The 17,201-nt window shown below is 36.6% G+C and overlaps 1 protein-coding gene and 1 long non-coding RNA gene across 2 annotated transcripts; both read right to left on the bottom strand.

Moving 5' to 3' along the window:
- Positions 1-1,167: 1,167 nt before the first annotated feature.
- LOC139968202 (uncharacterized) lies at positions 1,168-3,051 on the bottom strand. The gene is made up of 2 exons (XR_011793244.1): positions 2,957-3,051; positions 1,168-2,254 (listed from the first exon to the last, which is right to left on the bottom strand). It is a non-coding gene; the product is annotated as an uncharacterized lncRNA (long non-coding RNA).
- Positions 3,052-4,825: 1,774 nt separating this feature from the next.
- On the bottom strand, positions 4,826-13,363 carry LOC139968180 (uncharacterized). Its single transcript, XM_071972575.1, has 5 exons — positions 13,026-13,363; positions 9,083-10,474; positions 6,697-6,802; positions 5,902-6,039; positions 4,826-4,989 (listed from the first exon to the last, which is right to left on the bottom strand). The coding sequence occupies exons 2-5, from the start codon at positions 10,472-10,474 to the stop codon at positions 4,826-4,828; spliced, it is 1,800 nt and encodes a 599-aa protein (XP_071828676.1). The 5' UTR covers positions 13,026-13,363.
- Between the last annotated feature and the right edge of the window lie 3,838 nt (positions 13,364-17,201).

Raw genomic sequence — 17,201 nt, 5'->3', positions numbered from 1 at the left:
TTAATTCATTTTGTGACCAAAAAGCAGACATCTAAAAGAAACCGTTTGTCACTTTTATTATACGACCTTATTTATAATCTCACCAATAGGACGTATTGGTCCATTTCTTTATTTGAGTTTATACTGATATAGTGTGTCCCCCGAGAATAAGTCCGAGCGCACACTCAACGTTAATGTGGTGCGATTCTTGGCTGTTTTCTAGTTGGTTTACATATATAACTTGGTGGCTAGACTCTTTCGTAGAAAATGATGAAATGTACACTTCCAATTTTTAAAGTCTAATGACTCTATCCAATTTTCTTCAGCAGGATGAAGGACAGGACGACAGGAGTCGAGAATGTTGTTGTAACTAGTCATTCGATACAAAAGGCGAGTCGGTTAAGTAGGGAGACTCGGTTAGGTAGGTGAAGGGGGGTGGGGGGGGGGGTCGGTTAAGTAGGGGAGAGGAGACTCGGTTAGGTAGGTGAAAGCGGGGTGTTGGTTAGGTAGGGGAAGGGGGAAGTCAGTAAGGGGAGAGTCGGTTAGATAGGTGAAGGAGGGAGTCGATTGGATAGGGGAAAGCGAAAGTCGGTTAGTTAGGGGAAGGGGAGAGTCGGTTGGATAGGGGAAGGGGATAGTAATGTAGGTAGGGGAAGGGAGAGTCGGTTGGGTAGGGGAAGGGGAGAGTCGGTCAGATAGGGAAAAGGGAGAATCGGTTCGGTAGGGGAAGGAGAGAGTCGATTGGATAGGGCAAAGGGAAAGTCGGTTAGTTAGGGGAAGGGGAAAATTGGTGGATAGGGGAAGGGGAGAGTTAGGAAGGTAGGGGAAGGGGGAGTCGGTTGGGTAGGGGAAGGGGGAGAGTCGGTCATATAAGGAAAAGGGAGAATCGGTTCGGTAGGGGAAGGGACCAGTCGGTTGGGGTAGGGCAAGGGGAGAGTCGGTTGGATAGGGGAAGGGGCCAGTCGGTTGGGGTAGGGCAAGGGGAGGCCGGTTAGGTAGGGGGAAGGGAGACTCGGTTGGGTAGTGTGACGTAATAATATATTTGAATCAAGTCGTGTTGAATAAGAGTTTCGACATATTTTAAGAAACAGCTCATTGAAGGTTATCTTTTATCTGCTCACCTAAAATAAGAATAAAGATATATTTGTATACCTGCAAAACGCGAAATAATAGAGAAAATATATGCAAAAGGAAGTGTGTCTCGCTGTATTGTCCGAGCTGCTGGCCACCTGCTATTCACTGGCGCAATCCCATTACTGTTCCACACGGGGACTTTTGCCTGCTGCGTTCCCGCCCTGGGCCGATTCGCCCCTCCTTAGACAACCTGGAACGCCCTACTTCCGTACGGAATTCCATGTTGATGCGGAACTTAACGTGGACGCCTGATCGCCATAGCATCGACGACCATCAGTGGTCTCGAACTCAAACAATCCAGCACTTCCGACCTCCAAGTAGCTGGATTACAAGCGCACGCCACAACGCTCAGTCGAAAAATAGGAATGGAAATAAAGTAATAACAATCACATACACCAAGACCTGCATACATACAATTCTAAATGAATATTCATCACGTAACTTAAATTTGAACCAATGAAGAAAGGAAAGAATGAATATTTGAGCGGGTACGTTTTAACAAACGTCAGGATAGATACACAAGCACTGGTAGAAGAATGTCTGGAAACTTGCAGGTACAGACGAAAAACCACGGAAGGGGAAAGTCCATTGGATAAAGGTAGGAAGGAGTCGATTGGATAGGGGTAGGAATGAGTCAATTGGGTGGGGAAGCGGAGAGTCGATTGGATAGGGGCAGGGGAGAATCGGTTAGGTAGGGGAAGGGGAGAGTCGATTGGATAGGGGAAGGGGAGAGCCGGTTATGCAGGGGAAGGGGGACTCGGTTGTGTAGAGGAAAGGGCGAGTCGGTTGGTAGGGGTAGGGGAGAGTCGATTGTATAGGGGAAAGAGAGAGTCGATTGGATAGGGGAAGAGGAGAGTCGGTTGGGTAGGGGAGGCGGAGAGTCGGTTGGATAGGGGAAGGGGGGAATAGATTATAAGAATATATATACCAACAGTTAATTATAGCTTCAGTCTACGCACAGACTCCTGCCTGGATCTTTCTACGTCACAGACCAAGATCATTTGCCAGAAACTTCGTCGATTCAATGAACTGTTATTGTTGTTATTTCACCGATGATTATTTCTGATGTTTGTGGAATAGGACTAATTGCTGTCAGATTCCTTCTTCCTTCAAGCCAATACGTCTCCATCTTTCCCATTCCCTTTGAATTAAAGAAGAAAGAGAATATAAAATCATATTGATTTTACATTATTATAGTTTATCAACAAATGTCAACTTAATAATTGTCATCGCGGTAATCGTCATAACAGTGATCGACGAATCACATATACATTCACTGGGTCTGTGATCAGTTTTTCTTACCAAATTGACCATCCTAAAAGCAACAATAAAATATGAACGCCCCCCTCCCCTAAGTCATATCTCACATAAAAGATTACATACAACAGTGCAAAAAAATATGGAAATACCTAAATTCAACATGAGCGGAGAAAAACAACGTGGAAAGTAAAGAATAAGGATTAGGTTACGTACGTGACTGGTAATTAGCTTACAAGTGGAAGTGAGAGACACGTTTTCATACAGATAAATTAAAACAATTCATGGCATCTGGATTGACATTTATTCAGCCTGTAGGTAATATTCTAATAATTAATATACAATTATGATGGCTAAGCCTAAATGATTTTAATCGGCCAGAAAGAAATTTCACTTCTTTCAGAAAAAAACTTTCAGTATATATATATATATATATATATATATGTATGTATAATTAAAGCGATATAATTAAGCACTTAAGGTATTTTAAGGTATTATTGACAGAAAACCAAAGCAGCAAAAAGCGTACATAAAAGTGGGTAATAACAATGAGAAGAAAATAAAACAATTAGAACATTTGCCTTACCTTTACGTAAATTAAACCTCTCGATTCTGTAACGAATTCTTCAAGGTATGCGTGTAGTGCAAGGTACGAATTCTGACTGATTTGAATTTTGGACGCTGCATATAGACAGATGGAAACAGAAATAGTTCATTATTATTATTATTATTATCATCAGAATCATTAGTATTATTATCATCAGAATCATTATTATTATCATCAGAATCATCATTGTTATTGTTATTGTTGTTATTATTATTATTATAATAATATTAATGGATAATTTTGAAAATTTCCTTTGTTGTATCTGCGAGCAAATGTTTGAAATCGAATCGAATGAATATTTTAATAAAGTCGCTAACTTTCAATAAAAAATTATTGAAGATCCTTAAATCCTTATGTAATTTATCAAATACATTTGTACCGTTGTAAACATGAAAAGAACAATGTCAAATATTCACGGTTTTCTTTGCATCCGTTGTTGCAAAGTATATATTTCAAACACCGAAAAGAGCAAAACATGTATTTTTCATACGTTTGATATCAGTTTAGTTGAAGTATATATATCAGCAAGCACATAACCTATTTGCAGACCGACTCACATCATGCGCGGATTAAGGTATATCTCGGGATGTACACATCGCTTGTCAACCCCACACAGAAATATAATAACATGCAGGTATTATGCACAACCTTGCATGTATACCTAATTTATAGCCTATTAAATATGAATCAAAATGCAGAATTACATTACTCAATTTTTTCCTTTTTGTGGAACAGGATTTCCAGGACCCCCCCCCTTCCTACCCTGCATGGGAGTCGCCATCAACAATACCAGGGCCACACTCTGCTTTACAAAATCTTGGATCTCTGGATTTCTGGATCACTGGATCTCTGTGCACAGTTGTGCTGGTTGGAGCTCTTGTGCGATACACATACTGTGTGTTTAGTGTCGTATGGCAACGTGACCAACATATCTTTCCCACGCGTCTAACATATATAAGTAATATAAAAGTCGAATTCCTCCCATATTTTTTCTTTCTGGGGCGAACCGTTTAAGACCAGTGGCTGCTTGCTAACGAGCGCTGTTCCCCCCCCCCCCCCCCCCTCCAATTCCATGCATCAGTTGCAGGCAACGTTTTTAGTATAAACATATTTAGTAGGTAACATAATGTCTACTCAAATAATGTATGGTTTTGCAAATGATATATGTTGAGAACTTTCATCCACCAAATGTTCTAAGTGTTTCGTTTTAACTTAATTTGACTTTGCATGAGTACTTATCTGTTGCCAGAAAGTTGATTAGGTACTTAACTATTGTGTTAATGATTAGCATCTTGAACGTATACTGTAAAGTGTGTTCTAACAAACCTACGAATTATTTATGGTGAAATTTTGCAAATGTACGACAGGTATAGCTCACGATTGCTCACCGACCCCCCCCACCCAGCCGCCACCCCAATGCTTCTTCTCGTCATCGTATAGTTTTTACCTCCATATCCAAGATTTTACTCTTTTCCACTCTTTTATTCTATGCATGCTTGAAACACGATGGGATAAAGATTTGCTTCAATTAAGTTACATCTTACACTAGTCTTGCAGAATGGTTACATGACAGCATTTTCTGAAGGTCATTTTAAAAAAGTAAAATAATTTAGCTCGAGTTTGTATCGATGCTCGATACAAAAAAACAAAATAAAACATGTAGATAAATACAAGTAATATATGACTAATTTACGATATTTGCATGGTAACGAAACTACACATCGAAATGGGGTATGAAGGAGAATTTTTTTTTTTGTTAAAAATTGTCTACAATTTAAAGAGACACGTGAAATGGCTCAGAACTTGTGAAAGTGTTCACCCGATAGCAAATATGAAACTGACAAGAAATCACGTTATGTTATGTGTGTGATCTTTGATAAAACTTTTCAGTGTCACGTGATTTGTATACCCACGTTTTCCGGTTGACTCCATTCTTGAGGCTGTGTTTACAGAATCCCCGAATAAACAGTAGCGAGGCATTTTATAGCCGACAACACCTGCAGCACACGGTCCTAAAACAAAAGAAGAAATTAAAAAAAGAAGACAAAAAACAAACAAACAAATATGACTAGTACTAACAGTTATATTTCTACGAAAATTGGGACGAGAAAGTAGTGGTATTTCGGGGGTAAGAAGGATTTAGTTTCAAGTGACGAAATAATTAAATCATACTTGCTTCCAAAGTCAAGACATGCATAGAGTTATATCAATTAACCCTTGCAGCCCAAATGATTACGTCATGCATGGACTTATGGTCAGTGGTGACGTCATCAGCAAGGATGGTATCGGCAAAGCTTCGAATTGTTTGAAAACCTCGAGATTACTATTCTAATTTCCATACTATACATATGTACATATCAATCGCGATGTGTTACTACTGGCACATAATGATACAAAGATATGGATGTTCGCGGTATCAAGAATATCAATCAAATGCAAGTTTTATTTTTTGTTAGAAATGTTTTTTTTCCTCAGATGAATTGTCATGATGACATTAGTCACTCTGCTGTTGCCAGATACATTAAAGACATACTGCCAAATTTGAAGAAAAAGGCTCTACGATACAAAATGTAATTGGAATGGGGTTTCTAAACTAACGATTATTGCTGTATTCACAGTATTTCTAGCCTTAATTACTTGAATACAGAGTTGATTTGTCTACATAGACCACAAGCTCCCCCTACCCCCTCTATTTTCTACCATTCCCATCGTCACCTACAGACATCTAGAGATTACCGATTCAGTACCCATACCTACGAACCTCAGAGGTGTCAGGAGGACCACGAAAAACGCTTATTATTCACTATTTATTCACTATTGAGCACTATACTTTATCACGCATTCATCACCTTGCTCCCGAAATGTACTCCTTTCTTCCACGTTCACCGTCTATAGGTACACTATTGAATATGCATAAGGAATACCTGTATGGAGACCAATCCGGAGCTGAAAGAACTCTGTCGGAATATGAGGGATGGGAAGCTTGCCAACGGTATCCCGGATGTCAATAGCAAGGCAACTCATTTCGTAAACATGGCGGTCACCATTTCTTCTTGGAACGCCTACAGGGAAAATAATACAAAAATAAAATATAAGGAAGGTTGCAATAACGTGATAGAAATTTGAATAATGTTCGCAAAAAAAGAATTGTAAATGCTAAGTAATTAAGGTAGAATCAGCCAAAAGTAATATCTGTAACACACAATCACATGGTCAATTAGAAGTGAGCAGTTCTAACTTATGGTAAAAGTCCAGGCTAGTGTTTTTTCCCCTAAGAAAGTACCATACTTTTACTCATTGTATTAACGAGATCACGAAGATCAAAACATGCGTTACTGAGAGAATAATTCTACAAAATAGACGACAGGGATTACAATATACTCAATATTTCGTCATTATATATATTTCTCGTCATTATATATATATATATATATAGAAACATATATATATATATATATATATATATAGACCATATATATATACCATATATATATAGACTATATATATAGACCATATATATAGACCTTATAGACCTTATATGTAGACCTTATATATAGACCTTATATATAGACCTTATATATAGACCTTATATAAAGACCTTATATATAGACCTTATATATAGACCTTATATTTACCGTACGATTCCTTGTACACAAGTTCCAACGGAGCAATAAATGGGTAAATCGTTCAATTTTACTCGTCAAGAATAATATCTTTACCTGAAACCACTACGTAGGCATCTCCAATCGTCTCTATTTTGTACACGTCGTATATTTCTATTTTAGCGTCCAGTGTCTGGTAGAGAGTATTCAACATGATGACAACCTGAGAAATAATACAGATATCCAGTGTTATGGCTAACTGTTAAAACAGTTAAAGCAAGCTATGGTAACTGTATTTTACCATCCAGGTACTGGTACAGAGTATTCAACATGGTGACAACCTGAGATATAACAAACTTTTTCATCGTCATGGCTAAGTGAGAAAGCAATATAAAAACAATCTTCTATAGCTGCTCCTCTATTTTACCATCCAGCGTCTGCTACATATAGTATTCAACATGATGACAAGCTGAGATATAACAAACTTGTTCATCGCCATGGCTTAATGACAAAGCGGCATCAACAATCTTCAATAGCTGGTCCTCTATTTAACCATCCAGAGTTTGGTATAAAGTATTCAACAAGATTAAGAAATAACAAACTTGTTCATCGTCATGGCTAATTGAGAAAGCAATATAAACAATCTTCTATAGCTGCTCTATTTTACCATTCAGAGTCTGGTACATAGTAATAAACATGATGGCAACCTAAGAAATAACAAAGTTGTTCATGGTCTTGGCTAAGTGAGCAAGCAATATAACCAACCTTCTATAGCTGCTCTATTTTACCATCCAGAGTCTAGTACTAACATGATGACTACCTGAGATATAACAAACTTGTTCATCGATACGGCTGTGAGCAAGCAATATAAACAATCTTCTATAGCTGCATTATTTTACCATCCACAGTATGCTACATAGCTGTTCATACGGTCATTTCCCAAAACTCAAAAGTGGAATAGAAATATAATCTGGCCAACTAACAGTTGTTGTTAACAGTTTACAAAATATCAAGAATTAATTTTGTACCTAAAGATAGCCTTTAAAACTGGATAAAACTTGATCAGCGGTAGTCGTATGCGCACGCGCACTTCAAACGATTATCACATTATGACGATCGAGATGAGATGGCACGCGGATCGCGTTCAGTTGCATAGTATGAGTATGGCTTGATTAAAGTTAATTAACTCAATATTTATTGAATAGGTATCGGTTGTAGCGTCGATCGATTTTTTTTTTGATTCTCTAAGTAATCATTTAAGAGGCGGGTCTCGTTTTAACTTTGTACAATTAGCAGATTAAATTAAATTCATTAAGTTCATGTGTGAAAGGGGATCCCCCCCCTGATTTTATCCTGTGGGAGAATATTAAGGTCAACTTCACGCCATATTTGATACATCAAAGTAGCCTAGGAAGGATACATTTATGTTTTGAAACTTTGTCCTTCAAGGAAAAAGGTTGCCTCCTATTTTCTCAATTTAATGTTAATTTAAAACAAAATAACGTAACATTTTTTAACTATAGGTGTTGTATATAGAAAAAAATATTATACTTATGCAGGGATATACTGTTTACCCATTCCTTCTGTACGGTATATATTTCCATTTTTCTCTTTTTTCTGTGTGTGTGGTGCAACAAGTTTCTTTTCTTTTATCATATCTTCATTTATTACACTTTATTAACACATTTCACGGTTGAAAACCTGTCAAATTATACCCTCGTTAATTTGAACGTCAATTTTGATTCCAATTACATAATTTATTGCAGCAGGCCTCAACGAAGTCCGTAAATCTAATCAGTGGAAAACCTTCTCAGTAAATAAATTAGAATAGAGATACCCCCCCCCCCAAAAAAAAAATATGCATTTGATCAAACAAGTTAAAACTGTGTCAAGCCTACCCTATATTCTACTGATTTATTAATAATGAACAATCTGAAACCAAAAGACCTGACGAGAAGCTCTTTTTTTTTATATTAACCGAGCCTCATTTCAGTTTTTAAGGATTTTTCTCCTCTCAAGGTTGATTTAATTTTGCGTTCAGTATAGCTTCCTTACGGGAATTTGTAGGTCGTGTTATACCACCATTTAAACCACAGAGTAAGGGTACATTGAAGAGTAAACAATGAAGATACAAATTATAGAATAAACATTTGAAAATGTAAGTGCTTGAGGAGTGGGCAGGGGTAGGGGTACGGAGTAGGGGAAAGGTGAGATGCACTCTTACGCAATAATTCAGAAAATAACATTGCGACGGTGTAACAAGGAAAAGAGTGTCCCATACCCTGCGACATAATATTGTTCCCTTGACTACGTAGGCCCGAGAAAAAAATATATTTCGATCACAAACAATGTTGCATAGATTCTGATATAAATATTCAAATACACTAAAGTAAACGAACAGAGAGGAAACAAGTTTATTCTTAACGTTGTTCTTTATTCCAAACATGACATGAATAAGCTGGCTGTACGTCTGGATATATATATATATATACCACACACTCACCTGCATTGGTGTACACTCTGCACACAGGTTGGTAAAGTTCACGACATCAGAGAAGAATATAGTGGCCTGTTCAAATGCCTCCGCGGCAACATTCCAGGAGGTTTTGAGAGTTTCGGCAACCTCAACTGGGAGCATTTGGTAGAGCAGTTTATCCGCGCGAGTTTTCTCTTCGTTTAATTGAACCGTTTGATGGTTCAGTGTGGTAGCGATGTCTTCAATTTGTCTGGTTTGATAAACTATCCTTTGGAGAATAATAGGTGCAACGATGACGCTCGCGATTAACAGTAAAGAGGCGAAGACGACTTCTCTTTCTCTAAATGATATCTCTACCGCTAACCGTCTGTTTATAATATCAGTTAATAAATACTGAATTTGTAGCAAAAGATCTATGTACTGCGTCATGACCTCAAACCACGCACTACCTTTATCTACATTTGGATCAATGATCGTATGATTACTATTGGCGATTTCTAAGCGCAGATTCGTGATTTGGGGATACAATTCACTTTGGAAAATTGAAGTGATACAAAAAACTTCTACATCTTCGGAAAATAGCCCAGATTCTTCTAAGAACGAATCACCCCTAATTGATCGATTCATGTAGGCCAAGTAATCAATTGAATTTTCAAAACCACCTGAAGCGAAAAACTTCCCACCGAGAGCAAGCTCGACGCCAAGTTGTTCTTTGGCTAAAATGACCAACTGATAGGCAACTAAGTTTGACCATTCATTACCATTATCGTACTGAGAGAAGTCCTCCCAAAACCACTCAATAATTTTGTCGACCGCTTCAGTATAGAATTCTAGCGGAGGTCGGATATTCTGAACATCGATGCTTACATTGTTACGGTATTCACGAATATGTTGCTTAAAGGTATCCTTAGATTCAAAATAATGAAAAGGTAAATTTTCTTTGTCGGAGATGTTAAGCGATCTCCAATTAGATACATTGTCCATTGTTTCGTCAGAGTCCCGATAGGTTCTCTCCAATTTTTGGAGTACAGAGGCATCTCTGTTCGAGGACAGATATAGGACTGTGGTACCTCTCTCTATCTGTAACCTATGTACGAGATCTCCAACCTGGTCGAGATTATCTGCAATCAAACTCCGAACCTGACCAAACACCCTAGCGCTATGAGAGGCCTGTGTCAAGATGAGCAGTGCACAGATAAGTAATGCCGTGATAGGAAATAGAGCTAGGATGACCATTTTTACGGTACGGTTGTACTTGGAGAGTCCTTGTTTGACTGATCTCTTTGGAGTTCGGTGATATCCTATCTTGTCAGTTGTATTCTCTTTGTCGTTTCGGTTAGTATCTTCGATGTTTGTCGTAGCTGCAGGTATGCTGTCTGTCGGCCACACCACGTGTCTCTTCTTACCACAAAGCGGCATCTGTTTAAAACAATGTCTTAATTAGAGCAACAGGTTATAAGAAGGTCTGGCGAGAATGGGGGGGGGGGGGTTGATTAGGGGATACAGCCCTGGGCCGGACAGAGTGGGACAGAGGGGAATATGCGAGATTAAATCAAAAATTATTTTTGCTTTCACAACGAAGACTTCAAGCAGGTGCCATGTTGGCTATATTCTTCCACGGGACACAACATGGCTTAGGACACCACAGATCATTAGTTTCATTACAACACAATCCACCCGTCAGCAGATCTACTCCTGTTACTTAGGGAAATGTTTAATTCAAAGGCTATATTAATATGGTAATGCGAATTCTTTAAACTATTAATTAACACGTCTACCATATCTCATGTCACTTAAGTAATGTTACATGGTAAGGTTTACCAGTACATATATGCACTTAATATATGTACGTATTGAAGGCATGTATGTTACTAAGTACCATGCGGTTAACTGTGTGTTTCTTCTTGAAGAAAAAAAAACTCATCACAATTTGACATCCGTTAGAAGACAAAAAATCAAGTAGCACGCTAACAAATTATTGCGTGCACTTCCGAAAACGGCAAACGTTTCAGAGAACACGAAATATAAAGAACTACTTTAAATAACGAAACACTTCACATAACATCACTCGTTAGTAATGCGTTTTAAGTACCACTAAAGACGTTTTTGGGAGAGAAATATATTTACGTCATTATTGCACTTATTATTGAATTTTCGTATAGTTTGTACATTTCGTTGCACAATGCACCATTTTGAAACGTGATACTACGTAGATTAACATACTGCTTAAAAGGATTATCTGATGACAATCAATGTGAAACTCATGTTGACAAAGAAAAGAAAAATCCACATTTAGTTGAAAGCCTATCTCAATATATTGCTTCTTATTCTTGATGCTTCTCGTAAAATGCTTCTCGTAAACTTTACTTTGTTTATTATCTTCTTGTTGATTTATCATTGAAACCTGATACATTTGAGAATGTTTGCTCAGCTGTCAATGTTATCTATGTCTTACAATTTCATCAAAATAAATATTTCATTGTAGAATTATTCTTTTCCTCTGTGACTAAAATCATGGTCAAATTATGAAAAAAACGAAGATATTTCTCAGCGCTGAAGTGCCCTGTTGACATCATCCATTCTGCTGTTGGCGGATGCAGTTACAAAATATCACAAAATTTACGGTTAACACAATAATTTACGGTTTGCTTTGTTTGTAAAATGTGGATATTCGTTGTCATATTCAATAGCACCAGGGTGCACTATGTATACAGTCATAGCACCTACGTAACGGTAATACGCTCTCGTTGACAGTTTTACAAAAGAATTGCGTTTATCTGAATTTTTTAGCATTCCGTTGTCACTTGCATTCATTTACATATCAGCAACTAACGATTGATCAAAGAGAGATTACTGTGATAGAATGTTTACTCGGCGAATCCTAATTAACGAGTGATTAACCTATTCGTAAAAATAAACAATTTTGTTGGCCAAAAAAGTTAAGCATGCACAACACACCTTTCATATTCATATTTTAAATCAACCAATCAAATAATCTCTATCAAGTGACGTCAGACAATAACGAACCGCCTTTTCGCTCATTTTATACGGACTTTGATGTACGAGGCCTATAAATATATATATATATATATATATATATATATATATATATATATATATATATATATTGTTTAAAGGCCTTATTAAAATGAACTGTCTTCAGAGCTATTTTGCTATATTGAAAGAGAGAAATGTGGATTGATTAGCAACCGAAGACGGTAAGTCGTTCACAGCCTGGCCCCAGTTACAGAAAATACACGATTGCCAAACTGTTTTGTGCTGGTGGCGGGAACGCTTAAAGTAGTAGCAGATATACACAAATAACCGGGGCCAGTTAATTGATACATTTATAAATTTAACAAAGAACAGTGAATTTAATACGTTTCTAAATGGGGAGCCAATGTAAAGACTGTCCCTGGCACTGTCATATTTTCTTCTGCAGCTTATATATACTACTAGATAGATAGATAGATAGATAGATAGATAGATAGATAGATAGATAGATAGATAGATAGATAGATAGATAGATAGATAGATAGATAGATAGATAGATAGATAGATAGATAGATAGATAGATAGATAGATAGATAGATAGATAGATAGATAGATAGATAGATAGATAGATAGATAGATAGATAGATAGATAGATAGATAGATAGATAGATAGATAGATAGATAGATAGATAGATAGATAGATAGATAGATAGATAGATAGATAGATAGATAGATAGATAGATAGATAGATAGATAGATAGATAGATAGATAGATAGATAGATAGATAGATAGATAGATAGATAGATAGATAGATAGATAGATAGATAGATAGATAGATAGATAGATAGATAGATAGATAGATAGATAGATAGATAGATAGATAGATAGATAGATAGATAGATAGATAGATAGATAGATAGATAGATAGATAGATAGATAGATTATTCGAGTTCAATATATCTAAATATCGATTACCTTGTCAGCATAATCATGAAGAAATTACTTTTCTTCAACCGAAAGAGTCTGTCATCTCTCAAATCTCGCCACGTTTCAATCAAAGAACTTGTCACTTTGGAAACAAAATCTTACACGATGTGTAGAAATATTTACACTAATATTATTTCAGCAATTCCACGTTGCAGCACACTTTACTCGTTATTTCCGATAGTCAATAATGGCTTATGATAAATTCTCGCGAAGAAAAAAGTCCTTTCACAAAAAGGATTTTTTTTTAAAATTAGAATTCAACGCAAATATGCCGCTTGATGTACTCCAGATTTGTTAAATTGGCAGCTCGTTTTACATTTGTTATTTCAATATGCTCGCTGTCAACGGTAGCTTGTTAGCGGTTATAATCACGTAAGAATGATCTGTGTACATCTCATATACTATAAAAGACTTGCTTACTGACGAAGAAGAAGAATAAATTGGAATGAGATTAAATTGTCGCGATAAGCCGTGGATGGAAATCTGAAAGATAGTCAAAACAAGTGAGCTTCGCTTGCCTTTATAACTCGTCATAGATTAGTTTCGTTCATGGTCAATTAAAAAAGGTGCGATTTACCTGAATGTCTACGGATGCCTTGACGTTTTCACATCGTTTTTACTTGGTTTATTTTAAACAGTTACACAATCCAATACATTATGATATCTGAACAATAATCATGAACCTTAGTACAAACATACATGTTCTTAGTACTTAATGTCGGAGCTCTACTATATATATATATCTATATATATATAACTATATATTACTATATATATATAACTATATATAACGATATATATAACTATATACATATAACTATATATATATAACTATATAAATATAACTATATAACACTGTGGAGAGTGGTGGAGAGAGGAAGAGGGTGTATAATATCAGCTCGTGGTATTCTGAACACACTGAAATGCGCAGCGTCAAGGTTTTGTTATCTCGACATAATATTCTTTGTAAAATCTATTCATACCACAACACCCGATACACATAGAGAACACATGTGGTTACTACATGTAAATCTTAAAGTTTTGTACTAAAGTAAAAACTGGATCGTGCTATAAATCGGTACCATTTGCTATTAGGATTACAGTGTGAACTGAGGATATGTGTAATTCCAACAAATCCAGTTGTTTGGAATTTGTTGAAATTACAAATATCCACAGTTCTTTCTGTAAACCTATAGTACATGCTACCGATTTATCAGATTTGTCAGCAAAATCCAGTATTTACTGTGTTACAAACTTTGAGATTTCAAGTCTTGTTTCAACTCATTTACGTAAACTAGTGATGACCCCCCCCCACCCCCTTCAAGGAGAAATAAAGAAAAGTAATATGATATAATGCGCCACGAAATCCTTTTCAAAATCGAACGGAATCATGAATTACCTGCTTATTAACGCTCTTTTTGCTATAGAATCAAGAGATGTGGGTGTTTTAATTTGATAAATTATAACTTTATTTGGAGTAATTCCTGGGTTGATGCAGAAAATTGACAATGCGGACTAATAAGACTTTTTAAAGATACAATCTGTCAAATTTCAAAGGTTTTTCTAAAATTTCAAAATACAAAATTCAGGTCGGACGCGATAATAACTTACAACCGGTATATTTTTCTTCAGGAGGACATTATTATAGTATTAGTTAATATTTAATGATATCTCATTCTGTGGTTACGTCCATAATTAATTCATAATTAATAATATGTGATATCTCGTTCTGTGGATACGCTCATAATTAATTACTTAGTTAATAAGTAATATGTGGTATCTCATTCTGTGGATACGTTAATAATTATTATACAACACCTAATTATATTCCGGCCATTTGATTGGTCAATTGCTCGTCGATTGCATGCAAAATCCGCTCTATTGCACTCTATGAAATAGAACCATGTGTTATAATTTTTTGATAGCACTTTTTTTCAATGGTAAGAGAGCAGAGAAACCTGTCTGTTCAAAACAATCTGTTGCATGAGTGCATTTTACATCCGATTATATCCAAATTTGAAGGTGTTGTATAAAACAAATAATGAATGGTTTCCATTCGTGCAAGAGTGCAAATATTTCATTCGTTGAAAGATGTAATTTGTTCCATTCAACTCGGCTGCGCCTTAACCATTCATTATTTGTATAATATTCTGACTGTCGCCAGCATTTTCAAACAATATAACCCTCAAAATGATCATTTCAGAAAACAAGAGTAAGTTGTGTTATTATACTCTAAGTTGGTTGCCTATATTTACACCATTGCACTCATAACCATTTATTATTTGTATAATATTATATGATATCTCATTCTTTCCGACTCCATGCGATATGTGCATTTCTGCTAAACAGCTCTTATATATGGACGCTCTATCTCTCTAACTTTCCTTCGCTTGCATCCGGCACTTTGACTTGATTAAAACTTTAGTATCGACCAATTGCAATTTCACGCCACGTGACAATAAGAAACATCTACTTACCAAGTAATATATATATATACATACTAGAATAAAATTTAAAAAATTAAGGATTTAAAACCGTTTTTAAATTTTAGTGTATAGTTCGGAAGAGAAAAGTGAACAGAATCGGTGTACTATGAACATAAATATTCACGTACACAGAAATGTTCTTAAAATGTCTGTAAATATATAATTATAGTAATATAGTTATTGGGAAGTTGACAATATTTTCAGTCTGTAACCTAAGATGCCCGCCAATGACCTTTGAGCAAAGCCTTTGACCTCCTTCGATTATAAAGAGGTTCATACATTCACCAGGGGGAACTGCATATCTACATACTTCTATGTACTTTTTGAGTTTCAAATTGCACACACAACCGCTTTCCATAGATTCTTTTGGTACTCACGGCAAAGCATCACAGATTGGAAAATAGGGTCTGGATTTGTAATTGCAAAACTAAAATAATAGTAATAACAAAAAACTAGAGCACCAATGGTGCAGAAGCTCATACCTTTTCGAGCTGATAAATGTAGGGCCCACAAAACCAACTTTGGGCCCGTGAGGGATAACCCCCCCCCCCCTCCGTTAGCAGAATCCTGGCCACACCACTGGCTATAATTCCTATTTTCCCCTTTAAATCCTATTTTACCCACTCTCTCAAACAATACCACTGGCCTACCCTATTAAACTTTCTCCCCTCTACCTTAGCAGACATAACAAACACTCCCTACAAGACATAACTTCACAAGCTGCCTACATACCTCAGGCTCAAAGACTTCTAAGTATCGGCAAGTGCTGATTGGCTATAGGGCTCTCATGCTTACAGTTCAACAGTTAATAACAACTCCCAGTCCTGCTTTAATTCCACTAACAGCCTCTGCAGAGCTTAACCACAAATGTAAACAAACACTGCAGGGACTGGGAGACAAATTAAAGGAGCTTTGGCAAAAAAGTGAAGGCTCAGATTTTTTTAAACAATAGGGATTAATTGTAATTAATTAACTTTTGACCAAAATTGTTTAGGCATCACCTTATTCATACACAATCCAACAATCATCAGTTCAACTTTGAATATGATCCATCAAAATCTTGACGAGATTGAGATATTTGAAAATATTACAAAGAATGACCCCCGATGACCCCCTAAATGACCTTTGACCTCAATTTTCCGAACACCCCTCGTAACTCTCATCCCGAGGAACATTGTGACCAAGTTTCATTATAATTGGCCATACACTGTACGAACAGGAGCAATTTGAAAATATAGGGCCGCGGCCCGGGCCACAAAAGACCCCTAGTTGATCTTTGATCTCAAATTCATGAACACCCTGAAGGTAAAACTACCATAGCACTATCGTGACAAACCCTCAACATTGTACCATGGAATCTGTAGGAGAAGAAGCATTTTGCGTATTTCCATAAAATGGCCCATTACGGCCCACAGGTGACCTTTGACCCCACATTTTGGACCATCTCTGATGGCCCTATACCCAATGGTCCTTGTGTCCAAGTTTCATGAAATTCCATCAAACACTGTGCGAGTGGGAGCGGTTTTACCAATTGTTGACGGATAGAGTGATAGAGTGATAGACGCCGCACTGTAACAATAGCTCACACCAGCATGCTGGTATGAGCTAAAAATGAGAACTATAGTTTATGAAAAGGGTCCTTTTGTGGTATTTCATAAAACTGAGGGCATTTGTCCAT

The sequence above is a fragment of the Apostichopus japonicus genome, chromosome 5, assembly GCF_037975245.1.
Source record: "Apostichopus japonicus isolate 1M-3 chromosome 5, ASM3797524v1, whole genome shotgun sequence".
In the NCBI taxonomy this organism is placed as follows: domain Eukaryota; kingdom Metazoa; phylum Echinodermata; class Holothuroidea; order Aspidochirotida; family Stichopodidae; genus Apostichopus; species Apostichopus japonicus.
Note: the sequence above shows the minus strand (reverse complement) of the source record. Positions and strands in the feature narration are given on the sequence as shown.

Excerpts from the sequence above, each read along its gene's own strand:
- LOC139968180 (XM_071972575.1), bottom strand. The coding sequence starts at position 10,474 with ATGCCGCTTTGTGGTAAGAAGAGACACGTGGTGTGGCCGACAGACAGC. Across the intron at positions 6,040-6,696 it reads TGCCTACGTAGTGGTTTCAG|GCGTTCCAAGAAGAAATGGT; the intron begins GTAAAGATATTA and ends TTTTCCCTGTAG. Across the intron at positions 4,990-5,901 it reads CCGGATTGGTCTCCATACAG|GACCGTGTGCTGCAGGTGTT; the intron begins GTATTCCTTATG and ends CTTTTGTTTTAG.